The sequence below is a fragment of the Antechinus flavipes genome, chromosome 2, assembly GCF_016432865.1.
Source record: "Antechinus flavipes isolate AdamAnt ecotype Samford, QLD, Australia chromosome 2, AdamAnt_v2, whole genome shotgun sequence".
Lineage (NCBI taxonomy): Eukaryota > Metazoa > Chordata > Mammalia > Dasyuromorphia > Dasyuridae > Antechinus > Antechinus flavipes.
In genome coordinates, this window is record NC_067399.1 from 644,214,313 (window position 1) to 644,231,998 (window position 17,686).

Here is a 17,686-nt window from a genome sequence, read left to right on the forward strand (position 1 = left end):
ATCTGGTTAAATATTAGGAAAATGAGGGGTTTGGAGCCATCAGCATTATCAAGTGGTAATTTTTTCCCCTTTTCACTCCCTTTGGGAAGTTAAGTGGAAATCTCAGATATTTAGGAGATACTCTGTCAGTGAGGAGTGAAAAAAAGCCAAAAAACTGATAAACTAGATAGAGCACTAAGAATATCATTGACCCTATAGAAGGAGGAAATGGGACAGGCATGGAGCCAGATAAAAATAGGTAACTCAAGACCATTCCCTTTACATACATACTCCTTGGATTTGGTTGGAAGTTTATCAGATGAAGGCTCATGAGGTTACTCTCAGGCATGAGGATCATGAGAAAGACTGTCCAACTGACTTTCTCTGAGTTTGGGAAACTTGGAAGGTTCTGGATCAAATAAAAATGAATCACTGCAATCGCCTTCTTCAGAGCCATCTTTGAATTTGGAGGGGCTTCTTTCCCCTCTTCTCTGCCTGCCCAAAGCTATTTTTGAAGGAACAGCCCTCAGAGAGGCCCTAGGATAATATCAAATTTTAGAGAACCAAAAAGATATTCAGAAAATTATATTTAACTTGCTTTTATGCCTCTGAAAGTGGGTGGACTGATTAAAAAAAAATCATGATGTGGGGGGAAAAAATGAAGGGGACAAAATGTCTTAAGATGGAGAACCTAAACCCATGTCAAGATACTGAAGGGTGAAATAATGTGACAGTAAAGAAAGGAATAATGAAGCTTCTGAGTCATATCTAAGAGGCATTTCTTGTACAGGGTGTGGATACGGATTCATAGGTTCTTTCCACAGAGCATTTATCTAGTACAGATTAGGAGAAGAAAGAAGCAGTAGGTAGGGGGATGGTAACCTGCTGAGGGATAGCAAGACGAGTCATATATTGGCAGTCATGTATTGGCAGAAGTATTCTGTCTTCATGGGGTTTGTATCAGGGATGAAATTGCCTCCCATGATTAATCAGATTTAGTGGACAATTCCAGTATCTTTGCTAATGATGTGTAGTTGGGGGATAGATAGTACTACCAGCTGAAGACTATAAAGTTCTGGGCAACAAACTGAATACATTAGGAGAAGTTTAGACTATTATTTTTATTGCTGTCCATTGAAGGTTGAGCTCTAGAAGAGGAAATCATATTGAAGGAAAAAATAACCGATTAAGAATATGGTGTTTAAGAAATTGAATTTGGATTTCTGGACCACTAGTAACAATATGAATTGGTGGACTTTTGTCCCGGGATGTTTTAAAGATGCCTAATAAGAGCCAGACAAATGTATTTCCTAGAGCCTTTCCAAATTCATTAAGAGGACTTTAATCTGAAAATAGAAAGGGAGGAAGAAGGCTGCCCTTTTGTGTGTCTACTAAGCTACCTAACTCAAAGGAGTTAGTACAACATGGGGAAAAGAAAATCAGCAAAGTAGATGAACACTTCACTGACAACAATATTCAGACAGAAAAATGGCTATAAAGCCACTGATCTCATATGATGGTCTGCCATTTTGCAAAATCTAGATGACAAATTGAACTTTAAATCTTAATGCAAGGAAGTTCAGCCTCATCAGATGTCGCTGGACACCATCATCACCAATCCAGCCTGCAGCCCATCCATGCCTTTTTATCCTGTATAATTCTTGCACATGTCTTTTCATAAACCTGGTATAGAATACCTACCCACTGAATTAGAAGCCATCATTTGGTTCTTTAAATACTCCAGAGATACCAGTTTAAGAATTGACTATATCCCCTTCTTTCTGTTATTTGATGACCTTTTCAGTCATGTGTGTGTACTCAGTGGTGCCATTTGTTTCTTCTATACAAGCCTTCCTTTAGAAGTATGGTTTATTCAGTGGGTATAGCTCAGATAAAAGTGCTATAGACTAACACTTAGAATTAAGATTTTACATAAAAATGTAGAAGAGCAGCTCAGTATTAAGATTTTCTATGTGTGTACAGATTTGCACACACAGAATCATATCTGGGTATGTGTAATCTAAAATCTTAATATTCCAGGAAATGGGGAGAAATATATGATGTAGAGCATTTAGATATGAAAATTAATGAAAGGGAAGGTGGATGCACTGTGGTAATGATAATATCCTACAAATCACCCAGGGAAAAAGAGGATAGAGATAAGGAAAGGAGCTCAGGAAGCATTTATATGGTATGGAGACATTTGGGGGGCACTTCAACTATCCAGATGTCTGGAAGCAGAGCAGCTGATAAATTTTTGATTTTCCTTAATGATGATTTTAGGTAGCTCCCAAAATTCAAGTAGCGTAGTGGGTAGTCGAGCATAATGAACAGAACCAGAACATTATACATAGTAATAGCAGTATTGTGTGATGAAGAACTGAGGATCAGCAATACAGTGATTCAAGACAATTCCAAAAGGACTAATGATGAAACTAAAAATTTTATATTGTTTGAATATAGATGAAATGTGCTGCTTTTCACTTTTTCTTTCATTTTCTTTTATTCAAGTCTTGTACAAAGTGACTAATATGGAAATGTTTTACATAAATACAAAAAAAATGATACTTTTTAAAAAGCATTTGACTGTTTTACAATTTTTTATTTTTATACTGTGGACAGATATGAGTAGATGATAATACAATCTGGTTGATTATGAACTGGTTGAATGACCAGGTTTAAAGAATTGTTAAATAGAGCCATGTTTCCTTGGGTTGAGAAATCTAATGAAGCACTGCTTTTCTCTTCTAAATACTCATTGCTGAATTGTATGGAGGCATACATTACATGTTCATATCTTGGAGATGAGAAAAAGTTGGAAGTCTAGATAACACAATGAGAAATAAGGATCCAAAAAATTCACCATAGGCTTGAGTGATATTAAGTGGAAAAATCCTACATATGAAATCAGAAGTCAATTTCATGGAAATATGGAGCAAGCTACAGGTATTAGAAAACATCTGGGAACTAGTGGAGTTCAAGCTTAGTGTAAATAGTTGTTGTGACTTGATCAAAAAGATTAATGTGATTTTAGGTTTCATGAATAGAAGGCTGAGTAAATGATAGTCCTACTGGATTTTGCCTTCATGAGTTGACACCTTGAATATTCAGTCTAGGATACCACATTTTGGGGAATACAGTGTATCAGGGGGAACAAGATTTGGATATCCTAAGTTCTGTAGGATATTAGAGCATTTGAGATCATGCTTTAAGATAGCTTTAAGGACTGAAGAGTTTGGCCTGGAGAAAAAAATATGGAGGAATGTGACTACTGTTTTCAAGCATCTGAAGGATTGTCAAGGAAGAGGAGGGATGAGATTTATCACGTAGAATTAGGAAGACTGTTTATCAGTTGCAGAGAAGCAGATTTCAACTCATAACTAAGAGCTGCTGAACAATCAAAGAGATTGGAGATCTTCACCAGAAACTAGTTGACCATTTTTTATTAGTGTTGCAAGGGTTTGATTTGGATTAAATGATCTCTTCATCCCTTTTAACTGTGATCAGGAACTGTGATTCTTCAAATCTCTGAAGGCTGAGGACCAATAGCTATTTCATTCCGTAAGAGTAGGTAACTTGTAGCTTCTTGTTAAAAACAAAACCAAATTTTCCCCTTTTGTTCTGATTTTTCTTTCCCAACATGATTCATAAAGAAATGTATATCTAAATAAAGTTAATGTATAACCAGAAAAAAAAATAAAGCAATTAAAAAAATTAAAAACAAAAACCCAGACTAGCAGAGAACTGGTGGTATGGAAAGTTAATGTAGAGATTATGGGGCCAAGCGATAGGGTGCCTAGTTGAGGCCAGGAATACCTTCAGTGTTGATATATGGGTGTGATAAAAGGAGGAAGGGAAGAAAAGCATATTTTAATCCTATGAAATCTTAATTTTTATTTCTTAGTATGTGCTTTTATTAAAATGCTATAATATTTACTCATTGAAAAAAACAGTAAGCCAAGTAGCAAATTCTAAACTTATTTTAGTCATTTGAAAAGATGTTAATATGATACTTGTTCATCACCTTTTGGACATGACAGTCCTTGTTCGGCCATTGCTCATGCTAATGGACATTTGTCTGTGTTGCACAGCCACCAAAGAATTCCACACTATTTGCTTGAGAGAGTCCCAAGACTGGAGTAGCAGAGGAAGCAGCTTGTCAGAACTGAGGTACATTGGCAGTTATGAGATGATTTACAATAAGAAAGGCAAGGGGAGCCTAAGGTTAGAGCAGATTTTAGGAAGATTTCATAACATTTTCCATTTCTTTTCTACATTGACGTGTGTCTAGACAATTCCCTTATTTTGAAGATTAGTACATATGTGTTTTTAAAAAAACCCTAAAAAGAAATTGTATAAATTAGGCCAAGTTGTCATTAATTATGTTATGTTACCAAGACACCTTTTCTCTACTTGTCTAAAATTGAAACAGATCAGTTTTCCTTTAGTACCTTTGGGCTGGTGTGTCTGGTGAAACGGAGGATTGTAGTATGATTTGGTATTCTCTCTTCTACCTACACGTGTTTGGTGGCTTAGGAAAAGGAAGAGAGTAAAAGTGGGGCTACAATGGAGATCTTGCTTTAACAACAAATCTATTATCTGTGGAGTCTGTGATTTCCCATCTTTGCTTCTAGTCCCTTGACTTACTACCTCCTTAGAACAGTCTAGGAAAATCACCTCTCTTAATGATAATGCTTCCTGTCATTAGTTTTCCCTCCAAACCACAGTGGTATATTTTAGTAGAGGGATTGAATTGTGTGTGCTTTAGCAATCAGAACTTAAATTTATTGGGAAAAGAACCTCTTGATAGACTTCATTTTGGTTCTCTCCAGGTTCTTCTTTGTGGTCCAGTTGGCCCCAAGCTACATCAACTTCTTGACGACAATATAGTTGTTCCCCCAGAATCAATGCAAGAAATAGATGAGTTCCATCTCATTCTGGAGTATCAAGCAGGTAATGAAAATGCTTAATAAGTTTCTCTTCTGAGCCACATTAAAAGTATCTGTCATTAGCAGCTTAAAGAAATAAAGTAGACTTTGAATTCTTTAAATAATTATAGAACTAAAAAGCTTTGTCTTTAGTACCTTTTATCTTTGTCTCAGGGAAATTTGGGGGAGTTGGGCCATCTAGAAAAAATCCTTTTTTTGAAACCCAAGGTATTAGAGAAATTCAAAGTGTGTAACACCATCACTGCATACTATTTCAAACTTGTGATGCTTTCCCCTATTGATAAGACATTATGCAGTGTGAGACGCAATTCTACAAATTGATTGTTAAAAAAAGAAAAAAGATTTTACTTTTTGCTATCTCTTATATACCTGACTCATCTGACCATTTATTGTCGGCTCTGAATAATTAAAAAACTTTATTGGTTATCTGGGCTGTTATGGTTATTTTGCTATTTATTATTGCTATTATTAGTGATTGAAGAAGTGAATGGAAAGATGAAAAAATGAATATCCAATTTAACTTTAGTTATTTTTTCAATTTGTTTATAAAGGAATCAAGGGAAAGCTACTTAAAAGATTTAGAAATTTAGCCCCCAAATTATTTACAGTGTTAATAAAAAGGAGTATAATTTGATCCTGAATGATGAATTGCATGTGGTATCAGTTTCTGGATTGGCATTAAATTTCTTGAAACACATATTAGTTTCTTCTCTGTAGAGTAGTTCCCATGTTTATTGTACCCTTCCCTTTCACTACTTTACATTCATTCCAACAAACTTTTTGACTCTTCATGTCTACCCTAAAGAGAGTGATGTATTCACTGGAGTACAAAAAGTATATTTTAGTGAACAGTTTCTAAACCAAGCAACTGGAAGAATGCCAGTTTAATTTTAACTCCTATTCCGATGTGCAGTGTTGTATGATGAATTATAGTATTTGTCCAAGTACAAAAAAGAACTCTTTTTTCTAGCCTGAGATTTCTTTGAGCTTCTTACCAGAATTGATCAGGAACTCAAGAAGGACATGCCCTTACAATTGAGAACTAAATTTGGTGTGGTGACTCACATTTGATGATAAACGAGTCTTAGTCTTGCCCTGCCTTAATTCCCATAACTGTGAAACAAGTTGTTGTTGACTGAATATTTCACAAAGGTGTGGTAAGGATAATTAGTGCTTAAACATTATTAGCTTCTTACATGAAAAGTATGGTAGAAAGTACTGATCAAAATCCTCAGTGTTAATTAAAAAATCCTCCTTTGAGGTATAGAGGCCAGCTCCAGAGTAATCTTACTACATTTAATGGTAGAATTATGTTATAGTCCAGAATTGATTAGATGATCAATTCTTCTGTTTCTGCATTTTGGAGTGAGTACATTATCCCAAACTACATGATCAATTTCTTCACATTCCCCTGGGAGAATGAACAATCTACCCTTTGTTTTCTATGCTTTCCTTCATTGAAAGGAAAGAAGAGGTCTCTTCTATGTTTTTTTTTTTTTATGTTTTTAGCATTACTTAAATTTTTAATTCAATAACTTGAGTTATTCTTGACTATACATCCATTTTCCTAATTCAAATAGTTTAGCTACAAATTCCACCTTACGTGAAGTTTGAGTAAAAGCAAGAGAGTTGAAACCATCATCATCTGGCAAGAACTTTACAATTAGTCTGCTTACAATAAGAAATCTGGCCCCATCCTCAGATAAATGATATTTTTAGATTTTTGTAGAAATGTCTCAATTTCATTCTTTCTTTACTGATTCCTACTCTTCTCAAAGAAGTATTTTTTAAAAAAGCTTTTAGCTTTTGTCTTTAAAACTTTTCCTAACATCAATAATCATAGAGCTCTTCTGAGGAGGAAGGGTTAGAATGCCCAAAAAATTTATGTGTAGAGGCAGATAAATTGCTTTGAAAATGTTCAGTTCCTGTGGAATCACCATGATAATTCATTTTGATATTTTGAAAGCTTAATTAAGCTAATACCTATGATTGTCTTGCTTTTGTAGTGCAATTGAATTTTACTGCTTACTGTTTTACATTTTGAGTTGTCTGATTTGCAAGCCATTAATCTTATTTGCCAAAGAACTTACACATTGAGTTTAAGTGAACAAACTCCAATTCTTAAGACAACATTCACTTTCCCCCAGGGTTTCTGTAATTTCCATCTGAATTATGAGGACCTTTACGTTGATATGATTTAAGATTTTAAAGGATGATAGGTTGGTGGGAGGGAGGCACCATATCTAGGGCTGATAGGAAACAGAAGGTTGACATTGTTCTATATAGCATAAACTCATTAATGTCTAATGCTGATTTTTTTTTTAATTAGGAAAAAATATAATAGGCTTTGACAGAGGATAAACTTAATCATAATTGTGGATGTAAATGATATAAATTTATGTACAAAACTAGAGAAGGATGGCAGAGTTAAAATGGAAGTTTTGAAGTAGAATTGATTACATCTTAGCCGAGTGCAGAAAAGCTGTACTGGCCATCATGTTCTCAGATAACGCAGCAGGAAAAGGAACAAGCTAGAAAATACATGGTACCTATAGGTGCCATAGACAGTAGAGCCCGATGTGCACAAGGCATGGCTGCTTTGCAGTCTTCATGGGTGCATCTCATTACATCATCTTTCTCCCTAAATCTCTCTTCTGAACTCCCTTTTTTTGGTCAAGGTCATTAACATCCCCATGCTAGTTCAGAGTGTTGGACCTGATAGTGGGGGGAGTCTGATGGTCAGACGAGGCCTCGGCTTTTCCTGGCAATGCAACCCTCTTTTCCTCATCTGTACAATGTGAGTTATGATAATAGCACCGATATTTCATTCACAGTTCAGGGATGAGGATCTAGGGAGAGAATATATGGTCAGCTCCAGACCTTACAGCCCTATGAAATAGTAGCTATTATTGTGATTATTCTAATCTCCCAGAATACCTATACCTTGCTCTTCACTCTCTCCCCCTCATTCTGCGGACCTGATTAGGTACAGAATCTTGTTTCCCATCTCACCTCTGCCTTCTTTACTCCTACAGCTCCTCCTTTTAGTCCAGGAGCTGTCTATGCAGCAGTCTACCTTAATTAGCTCATCCTCTGTTGGGCTGCCAAAAAGCAGCAGGTCTGACCAGATTATTGCCCTCCACCCAGATGCCAGATTCCTGTTAACTTTAGGAGGTGTCATTTCATCTATTTCTCTTAAAAATTATATTTTAATCCAAGTTTTTATATATAATTAGTTAATATGCATTCAGGGATGAGTGAACTAGATGACCAATCTCTGAGATCTCTTCCAACTCCCAAAATTCTGTGATTTTTTTTTTTTCAAGTTCAGAATCTCACTTCCTCCCATTTCTTTTATTCTCCTAAGAAATATTTTCAAGGAGGCTAGTCAGGAATGAATCAGATGCTTTGCTTTTAGCAGAATGAGACTGTCAACAGATGTCTTGTTATATTCTCCCATGACTACTACTCCTTGATTCTCTGCCAATTTTATTAGTAGTACAAAGAACTCATCATTATCTCCTCCCAAATGGCCAAACAGGTCTGTAGTATGCTTCCATAGTTTTCGTTTTCTTTTTGGTATTCATCTAAATAGTGTCAAATGTTTTCTATTTCATCTCTATAAATTTCCCTAAGGTCTAGATTTTCTTGACATACAGTGCCCTTAGATGATCTTTCTGTAGATGTTTCTTTTGAGGAAGAAATCACTTTATAATGCCATATTTCATTCTGTCAAATATTCTTGATACTTAATGAGGTTTCATTTCCTATGGTTAAAATATATCAAGTTCACTCAATGTTACTCTGTATATTAGTAAATAGACATATAAAAGCATAATTTTTTGTTCCCAGACTTCTTCCCAACATTTCTCTTGTGAGTTACTTGGATTTTCTTTCTGTGCTGTCTTTAATATGTGAGTTTCATGTAGGCATTTTTCTTGCTCCACATCCAGTTTTCAGTTTAAAGCCTACTTAAACAAGTTGGCAAGTCGTTGGGCAAATACATTCTTCCCAGTTTTTGAATTATTTTCTGTCACCAGCCAAAAGACTGTTTTAGTATCTTAAATCATGGTCTACAAAACCAGATCCCATTCTTTTGATGATACCATCTACTTAGTCATCTGTTCACTCTCTGTAATCTTTTTCTTCTAGAGTCCTCACCTTTGACTGAAAATGGGAGCGGGGAAAAAAGAACCATAAAACTCACAGCCCCTCACCTCAGTATTTTGGGTTTCCTAAACATAGACTTTTTTTGGGTAAGAAGTTAATATCTGTCAAGAGTCTATCCCCATCTCCTGAAATACCTTATCTCTGTCAATTGGGCTAAAAGCTTAAGGGCCACTTGCACACGGTGGCTATGATGAATTCTTTTTAATGTCTTAGGTTTGATTATGAAATCCAGGGCTAAGTATCCTTTCTTTGAATGAATCCCAGGCATATCTTGTTTTGTTGACTTTTTTAGGATGTGCATTGGGGATCAAATCAAGGTTGGAATGTGTCTTAAAGCTTGATTTGTGGGATAGTGCAGAAAAATGAGGCAATGTCAAGAACTCAAATATGTGCTGCTTCCCTTGCAGCTTTAGGGTTCAGTAATGTTTTCCTGAAGCTCTACTTGGTAGATGATATGTACAGCTTCTCCTCATCCAAATTTAGCCATAAATTCTGGGTTAACTTCTAAAGTGGGTAGGAAAAAAATGGGGAGTGACATGTTTGTTCCTTGAGCTAAAGTCATGGTCCAAGATTGCAGCAGAAGAGGTATTCCAAGGCTGTATTTAATGACATGCCAAATGTGCGTTCTTTAGATTGGTGATCAGGGGTTAGGGACGGCTTCTACAGAGGAGATAGGTTTGGGATAAGGACTTCAGATTCTTACCATTAGGGAACTACCCTCTGCCAAGTATGAAGGGACTAAATTGTTTGCTTATGTGGCAGATCAATCCCCAGGTAAATGTTGATATTTGGAGAAGGAGGGAAAATTAGCTTAATCCTCACTTCTAAAATTAGAGAGCTTAACAGAGCTTACCTGGAATCTTAAGAAAAAGGAATACTTTTAGAACTGTGCCTACTTTGCAAAAATAAAGATAAAAAAAATAAACCAGGCAAAAATGATAGTGTGTTTTTAACCATATGATTATTGCTGTCACTTCTCTCAAAACTTGTTCTACTCGTTTACCAAAGCAAGGGGAAAAGTGACAGCAAGTATAAAAGACCAGCAGAGTGAAAGTGATGGATAAGTGTTCCACTGTCCCCAGTTCCAATCCTCCATTCTTGGACTGTTCTTCTAAATACGTTCTTTACTGGAATGGTACAGCAGTCCTGAAGAGGTTTTATTTTTATTCCTAGAACTGAGATTTTAACAAGAAAGCTACAATTTATATCCAAATGAGGAGATTTAAATGATTTTTCCTTTTCTTTCCATTATGGTGTCTGGGCTGGTCTAGGGGAGCAATGGGGACAGTTGACTGCACCCAATGCCAACCGATTCATCTTCTCCCATGATCTGTCCAATGGAGCTATGAATAAGCTGGAAGTATTTGTGTCCAGTCTTGAAGAGTTTCAACCAGATCTTGTGGTCCTCTCTGGATTGCATATGATGGAAGGACAGAGCAAAGAGATTCAGAAGAAGAGACTTCTAGAGGTAAATTTTAGAGCCTTTGCAAATTTTAACAAAAATGCCTTGTCTCTTGTGTTCCTTAAGATTCTCTGTTAGCTAAGAAATTTCTATGGGCTAGCTAAGAAACCTCCCTGAGGTTTCTCCATCTTGGTATGTATTCTGGATATGGAATGCATATAAATTCTGTTTATTTGATTAACTGAGAAACTTACTTAGAAGAAGCCTAAGGTCGTGTTCTTGCTGAACTCTGCTAGAAAGAACCCATTGTATAGCGAGCAGTATTTTCTCCAAGCTCTTGATTGTTTTGTACTGAAACAAGTGACTTTTTTTGAGAACTTGGATGACTTCTGTGTCTTAGTTTAGTCCCCCCCCCCCCCCCCCCCAGGGTATTTGGGAGAAATGACAATGCAAAACAGAGTTTATTTCCCTGGAATATTAATGACTCAGCAGAGCCTCACTGTTCCCCTTTGTGTGGAAGTACTTGTCATCCAGCGCCACTGATTGAACACATGGAAATCTCAGACAGCAAGAAATGAAAGGAGCTTTTTGGTTATCAGGTTCCCCTCCTGTTTTTTTGATTTGGCCTTTTTTTTTTTTTTTTTTTTTTTTTTTGCCCCTTGTAGGGTAGTTATGCTATATCTCTCTTTTTTTTTTCTTTGCAGGCTGTGATTTCTATCTCAGATATACCCACTGACATTCCAGTTCACTTAGAATTGGCCAGTATGACTGATCGAGAACTCATGAGCAATATCATGCATCAGGTAACCCCAAGGGTAGTATGTTGTTGGAACCTTTGACTTTTTGATTTGTTTTTTAATTTTGTTTTTAGGTTTTATTTTTATATTACACACATTTATGAATTATTCCCACATCCTAAAGGTCTTCTATAACAAAGTAAAACTGTTAAGTGAAAGTAATAAGGCAGTGACCTTATTTAAAAGTGTATATGGCATTTCACAGGTGTAGCACTCTCCACCACTCTGTTTTCTTTTGAATTAACAGAAATCTATTTTCTCTGTATCCCATTGGAAAAAGAAAAGAAAAAACAAATTGCTTGTAACAAATAAGATATAATCAAACAAAACAAATTCCTCCATTGGTGGTATACAAAAATGTATATCGTGTTCTGTTCCCCAGACCCCACATCTCTTTATCAGGAAGAGCTTATTTCATCATTGGTCCTCTGGAATTAGGGATGTTCCTTGTATTAGCCATAGTTCTTTCAAAGTTATTTGTCTTTAATATTATTGTATAAATTATTCTCCTGGTTCTGCTCATTTCATTCTTTATCAGTTTATGAAAGCCCTAAAAATTGCTTATTTTTACAATACTGATGTCATAGTACCATTTGTTCTTCTGATTCTGCTCACTTATTTTGTATCAGTTCATATAGGTCTTTCTGTGTCTCTTTGAAATTATTTTCTTCATTTCATCCCAATGTAGTACTCTATGACATTGATAGATCACAATTCTTTTTAGCCATTCCTCAAATGATAAGTTTAGTGTTAGTTTTTAGGGTTGTTTTTTTTTTTTTTAAATCATTACAAAAAGAGCTGGTATAAAGTGAAAATGGCCCTTTGTTGTTTTTTCATCCTTTCTTCTTTACTTACCTAAAATACCCAGGTTTTGCTTAAAACCCTGATGAAGAGTTGGGATTTTTCTGAAACAATATATCATAAGGAAGATGATTCAGAAGTTTGGCTAAATAGTTTCTTTACTTGAAAAGTAATTTTTTTTTTTTGCAGTAAAGTAGCTGAGTGGTCAAGCACTCCGAACCCATAGCCTATATTCTCAGGAAGACCTGAGTTCAAATGCAGCTTCAAGATGTTTACTAGCTGTGTCCTAACCAAATTGCTTAACCTCTGTTTGTCTAATCTATAAAATAGGGATAATAATAGGATCTATCTCCCAGGTTTGTTGTGAGAATCAGGTAAGATAATAGTTGTAACCTTGCCTGTCACATATATAAGCACTATATAAATGGTAATTATTATGTATTTTTCATTATTTTATTTTGCATTTATAAATTCTCTTTTCTATTCCCTGCCCCCAAGTTAATCAGAAGCAACAGAAAAACAAAAGTACCCTTCTCATAAACATTCACACGATAGCAAAACGAATTTCACATTGGTCATAGCCACAAATATGTGTCTCTCTGCATTTTAAGTTCATCACCTCTCTAGCAGGCTCTGAGTGCTGGGTTTTACTCGAGGTTTCTGGATTCACAGTTTATCATGGAATCCATCAGAGTTCATAGAATGCTTTCTACAGGACTATTTTCTTTTGAAGAGTTCTGTGTGTCTGCTGGTCAGTGCCGGTCACACAACCAGTATGGATTAGGAAGTGTTACTTGACCCTAAAGCCAGGTCCTTTACCACTCCCTCTTATAATTCTTGCAGCCTAATTAGTTGTTGATTCACACCTATCAAATTGGCTAATATGCTAGAAAAAGGGAAATGACAAATGTTGGGGAGGAGGTGAAAATTTTGGGACACTAATGCACTATTGGTAGTGTTGTGAACTGATGCAGCCATTCTGGAGAGAGTTTGGAACTGTGTCCAAAGGGCTACAGAGATGTATAAACCCTTTTACTCAGTAATATCATCACTAGGTCTGTGCCTCAAAGAGATCAAAGGAGAAGGACCCATATATACAGAAATATTTACAGCAATTCTTTTTGAAGTGGCAAAAAATTGGAAATTGAGGGGATGCTCATCAATTGGGGAATGGCTGAACAAATTGTGTTAAATGATAAGGATACTGTTGTACTTTTAAAAAACGTTGGAAGGAATGGTTTCAGAAAAATCTGGGAAGACTTAATATAGACCTATGCAAAGTAAAATGACAGAAGCAGAACATTGTATGCAGTAACAGCAATATTTTATGATGATCAACTGAATGACTTATCTATTCTGATCTGTACAGTGATCTAAGACACTTCCAAAGGACTTAGGATTGAAAAATGTTATCCACCTCCAGAGAGAAAACTGATTGACTCAGTACAAATTAAAGCATATTTCCCCCCCACTTTATTCCTTGCAACAGGGCTGATGAGTTTTGCTTAACTTCACATGGGTAATGGATGTCATATTGTTTGCCTTCTCAGTGAGTGGGAAAGGAGCTAGAAGAAGAGAGAGAATTTGGAATTCAAAATTTTAAAATAAATGATAAAAAGAAAAGAACTACAAATGCCTAGAAGTTTCGCATAGAAATCCTAGGGTAGCTAGCAATTCCTATACATTTCCTTAAAAAACAAAACAAAAACACCACTATATTCAACACACAAACACTCATTCCTGAATGAACAAATGGACCTGTTCACATATGCCGCGTGTCCCAATGCTATGTGTGGTGGAGATGAGATAGAGTGAGGTTAGCTTCACCAGAGCATGATTACTTTCCATTTTAGCCAGTTCTTACCCTCACTCATTCGGCAATTTGGGTCTTATTTAGCCTTTGTGCAAAAATCTCAGACTTCATGTAAATCTTTATTTGCTGATGTCCTCAGTGTTTCCCCTTGTGTTTGGTTTGTATTGTTCTACTGTATGAGACCCATTGGATTCCTATCGTTTCAGTAATTAATACAGGAAGCACATTAATCATTTGTGGAGCATCTGTTTTGTGTTAAAGGATTCCATTAGGTGCTGTGGGCAGTGCCAAAAAGCTATGGTTTGGGGCAACTTGCAGTTATACTATTTATAAGGTAGAATCTGATAGTTTGGTGTTGGTCGAGAGACTTAGTCACTCACGTGCCTCAAAGACCCCATTTTAAAGTGCTCTTAAGAGGGGCTCCCAGAGCATGGAGCCTCTCACCAGAGCTGTTACTTGGCACAGGTGTGGCAAGGTCAGAGTTTGAGGGTGTTGGTTAGAGGGCCAAGACTCACAGGTGATGTCAGGCTCTTTTTCACATGCCCTTCACACACCTGGGCTGCTATGATCTTTTAAGGAGAAAGGGAGGGCCCCCTCTTTCCCTGTGATTCCATTATAGGCTTGGTCTCAAGGGACTCGTTGTGCTGAACTTTTCTTCTCAAGAAGAAAACTATCGTTCTGTTTTGTTAGCAGGTTTTCCCTCTGGTGAATTCCCTTGGATTGAATGAACAGGAGCTGCTCTTCCTTAGCCAGTCAGCGTCGGGTCCTCACTCATCTCTGCTGGCGTGGAGTGGCGTCCCTGACGTGGGGATGGTCAGTGACATTCTCTTCTGGATCTTGAAGGAGCATGGCAGGAGTCGAGAGAGAGCGTCAGATCTCACGCGGATCCATTTCCACACTCTAGCCTACCACATCCTGGCCACTGTGGATGGGCATTGGGGGAACCAGCTCGCCTCCGTGGCTGCAGGAGCCCGGGTAGCAGGAACGCAGGCCTGCGCGTCAGAAACGATCGATGCCAGCCGGGTGTCCCTCAAGGCTCCCCTAGAGTTTCTGACTTCCCATTCAGAGGCAGGCTCCAAGGTGTCTATCAATCCAGATGAGCCAGTAGTTGAGTGGCACCGAGAGGGAATCTCTTTTCACTTCACCCCCGTCCTGGTTTGTAAGGATCCCATCCGAACTGTGGGCCTCGGGGATGCGATTTCAGCAGAAGGACTGTTCTATTCTGAAGTATACCCTCATTGATGTGAACAGGGGCAGGTTTGGGGCCTCTGAGGAATTTATAAATGGCTTGAGAATTTCAGATCAATAGATGGTATAAGAAATAGAATTTAGGATGTTTAAGGAAGTTCTAGGTCTAATTGGAGGATAGCCAAAGAAATAACCGTATCAACACATTCCAGCCTATTGGCAAATGGCACAGGAAGTATTTCAGATTTTAATCAAGGAATTTTAGCTCTTTACTGGTAAGACTGGAGTGTGTGTGTGTGTGTGTGTGTGTGTGTGTGTGTGTGTGTGTGTGTGTGCACATTGCAGGGAAGAAGCCCCCCTTCTGTGCAGAAGATCACCGATTGTTCATTTAATCCAACTCAGCATAATTGAAAGCCTTGACAGTTGGAAAGAGGGTTTCCCTCTAAGTCAGTCCTGAAGAGCACGCCACCCAGCCTTTGCTCCTGCCTTCTTTAAGCCTAGTCAAAGACCCTTGAATCAGCTCCTAGGAAGTAGTTCATTGCTCAGTGACTGGAGCAAAACTTCCATTCATTTTGATGATCAAAACATTCAACGAGAAGAACCTCTTAACCTTCTGCTCCAGCGCAATAGGAAGAAAGCGGGGGGCCTGCTGTGTTTAGATGCAGGCAAGCCGGAGACACATGCCCCGGGCCCTCGAAGCTTTGGCGGGCTGGCTTTATGTCATTGTGGGGGAAAGGGAAGATGCCCTCCCTCTCCTTCGATGACTACAAGGGCTGCTTCTGCACATGGGGTTGCTTAGTGAGATCAGAGCGTTTGTAGGCTTATGCTTGGCCTTGTTGTCCAACTTAAGACTAAGCTATTGCAACAGGAAATCTGACCTTTGATTACTCTCATCCTTTATGTGACTGGAATATGCTTCCCTGTCCCCGATAGATTGCTTTTCTCAATCATGTGACACAAACTTAATTCCGTTAAAAGGTGCAAGTTGACCTCATCAGATGCTGCAAGAAGAGCACCTAAGTATTACATCACCAGGATTATGAAAGATGATTTACCACAAGTTACATTATGTATTTATTTTTATAACATAAGGACATTTTTTGTGTGCTTTAAAATTTTTTTAAAACAATTTACACTTCATTTCCCTCAAGATAAGAACTTTTTCTGTTTCTATTTTGGGAAACAATAGGAAGTGGCTATGTGTTACAGGGATGCAGATAAAATGTAAATTCACTTCTACCTGGAAATGTGAATTAGGTTGTCCCCCATTTTGGATATCTGTTACCTCCCCTTCCCTCCCCAGGGCCTGTGTTACATTATTCTTTACAATGTGTCTGAATTGGATGGAGCCCAGCCTTTCACAAGTAATGGATGTCATGGGACGTGTCCAGGTGGAAGGGAGCAGCATGAGGAGGAAGCAGTCACGGGTACAGTGACCCTTGGGCACTCCCATCTCTCAGTGGATCTCTGGCCTTTTGTTCTTTGCCACAACAGCAGAGTCAAAAATAAAGCCGCAGGGAGGCATTTGGAGCAGGCCCCCAGCAGTGTTTTGTTTGACTGTTAACTTTTAATCACTTGCCAGCATGTCATGGGAGCATCTCCCTTCGGGAACCCCAGGTCCCTAGAATGATTTCTTTCCTTACAGACTCCCTGGTATTTGCCGGGGGCTCTCAGCCCAGGACTTGCTCCTGTGTCGCAATCCTAACTGAACAACTAACTTAGGGTTGGGGAGGAGTGGGGCTGGAGGAATTTCTCCCGGGGAGTTCTGCATTACACGGTGAGGAGAATATGGTGCTGATGAAGACCCAAACGTTACCGACCCTTGTCCTTACCTCCCTCCTCCCCTGTCACCCCTCCAGCTTTGGACGATCCAGGCCCAGCCTGCCAGCGTGCCATTTGTTTTCATTTGTTGAAGTAGAGTGAGCTCATTTGTTCAACAACAGTTGGACTAACTCATTTACAATTTAAAACTTGGAGAGATCATTACAGTCTTCCAAGAAAAGGAAGGAAAGGGGGCATCTAAAATAAACCAACAATCTGTTTTCTGCGTGGATGTTTTCTGGAGCTTTTCTTACAGAGTTGTACTGCTGTGTTTGAATGGGCTCTCCCAAAATCTTCAGATATCCCTTTTGTATCGGAACATTAATAGATGGGATGATAGTGACCTATCATAGACATACTCTTGTAGGGGCTTAAACACCAATATGGGCCTGCCTTCTTGGGGCAGCTTGGAAAATTTGTAGCTACCCTGTTTAAAGGCCAAACTTGAAAAAGTATAAAACCAGCTCGTGTGGGATGTGCTAGAATTAATTAACAGCCTATGAAAATATAACTGGGAGGAGAACCAGACTTCCTTAACTGCTGCCTACAGAACATTGTGGCAAGCAGAGGATCAGTGTCCATTCTAAGTCTGGGGAAGCCTGTGAACCCTTAGAATCATGTTCTAAAAGTCACAAAATTAACTGGATAGGCTTTTAAGTGAAACACAGTTATCAACATTTTTAAAACTTCATAGACCTCTGGTTTAGAGTGTCTGCTAAGGAGCCAAGAATGTTTGCCAAGTCTCAATAACCTTAACTTTACAACT

General features: G+C 38.0%; 1 protein-coding gene across 2 annotated transcripts in view; it reads left to right on the forward strand.

Moving 5' to 3' along the window:
- Nucleotides 1-15,411, forward strand: part of ADPGK (ADP dependent glucokinase) — a 31,501-nt gene extending 16,090 nt beyond the window's left edge. The window contains exons 4-7 of one of the 2 annotated variants that reach the window (XM_051982345.1): nt 4,812-4,932; nt 10,370-10,566; nt 11,205-11,303; nt 14,602-15,411. In XM_051982345.1, coding sequence (XP_051838305.1) covers nt 4,812-4,932; nt 10,370-10,566; nt 11,205-11,303; nt 14,602-15,153 — 969 coding nt within the window. In that variant the 3' untranslated portion in view covers nt 15,154-15,411. The remainder of the gene's footprint in view (nt 1-4,811; nt 4,933-10,369; nt 10,567-11,204; nt 11,304-14,601) is intronic. The other variant, XM_051982346.1, reaches the window with a different exon arrangement.
- Nucleotides 15,412-17,686: the final 2,275 nt, after the last annotated feature.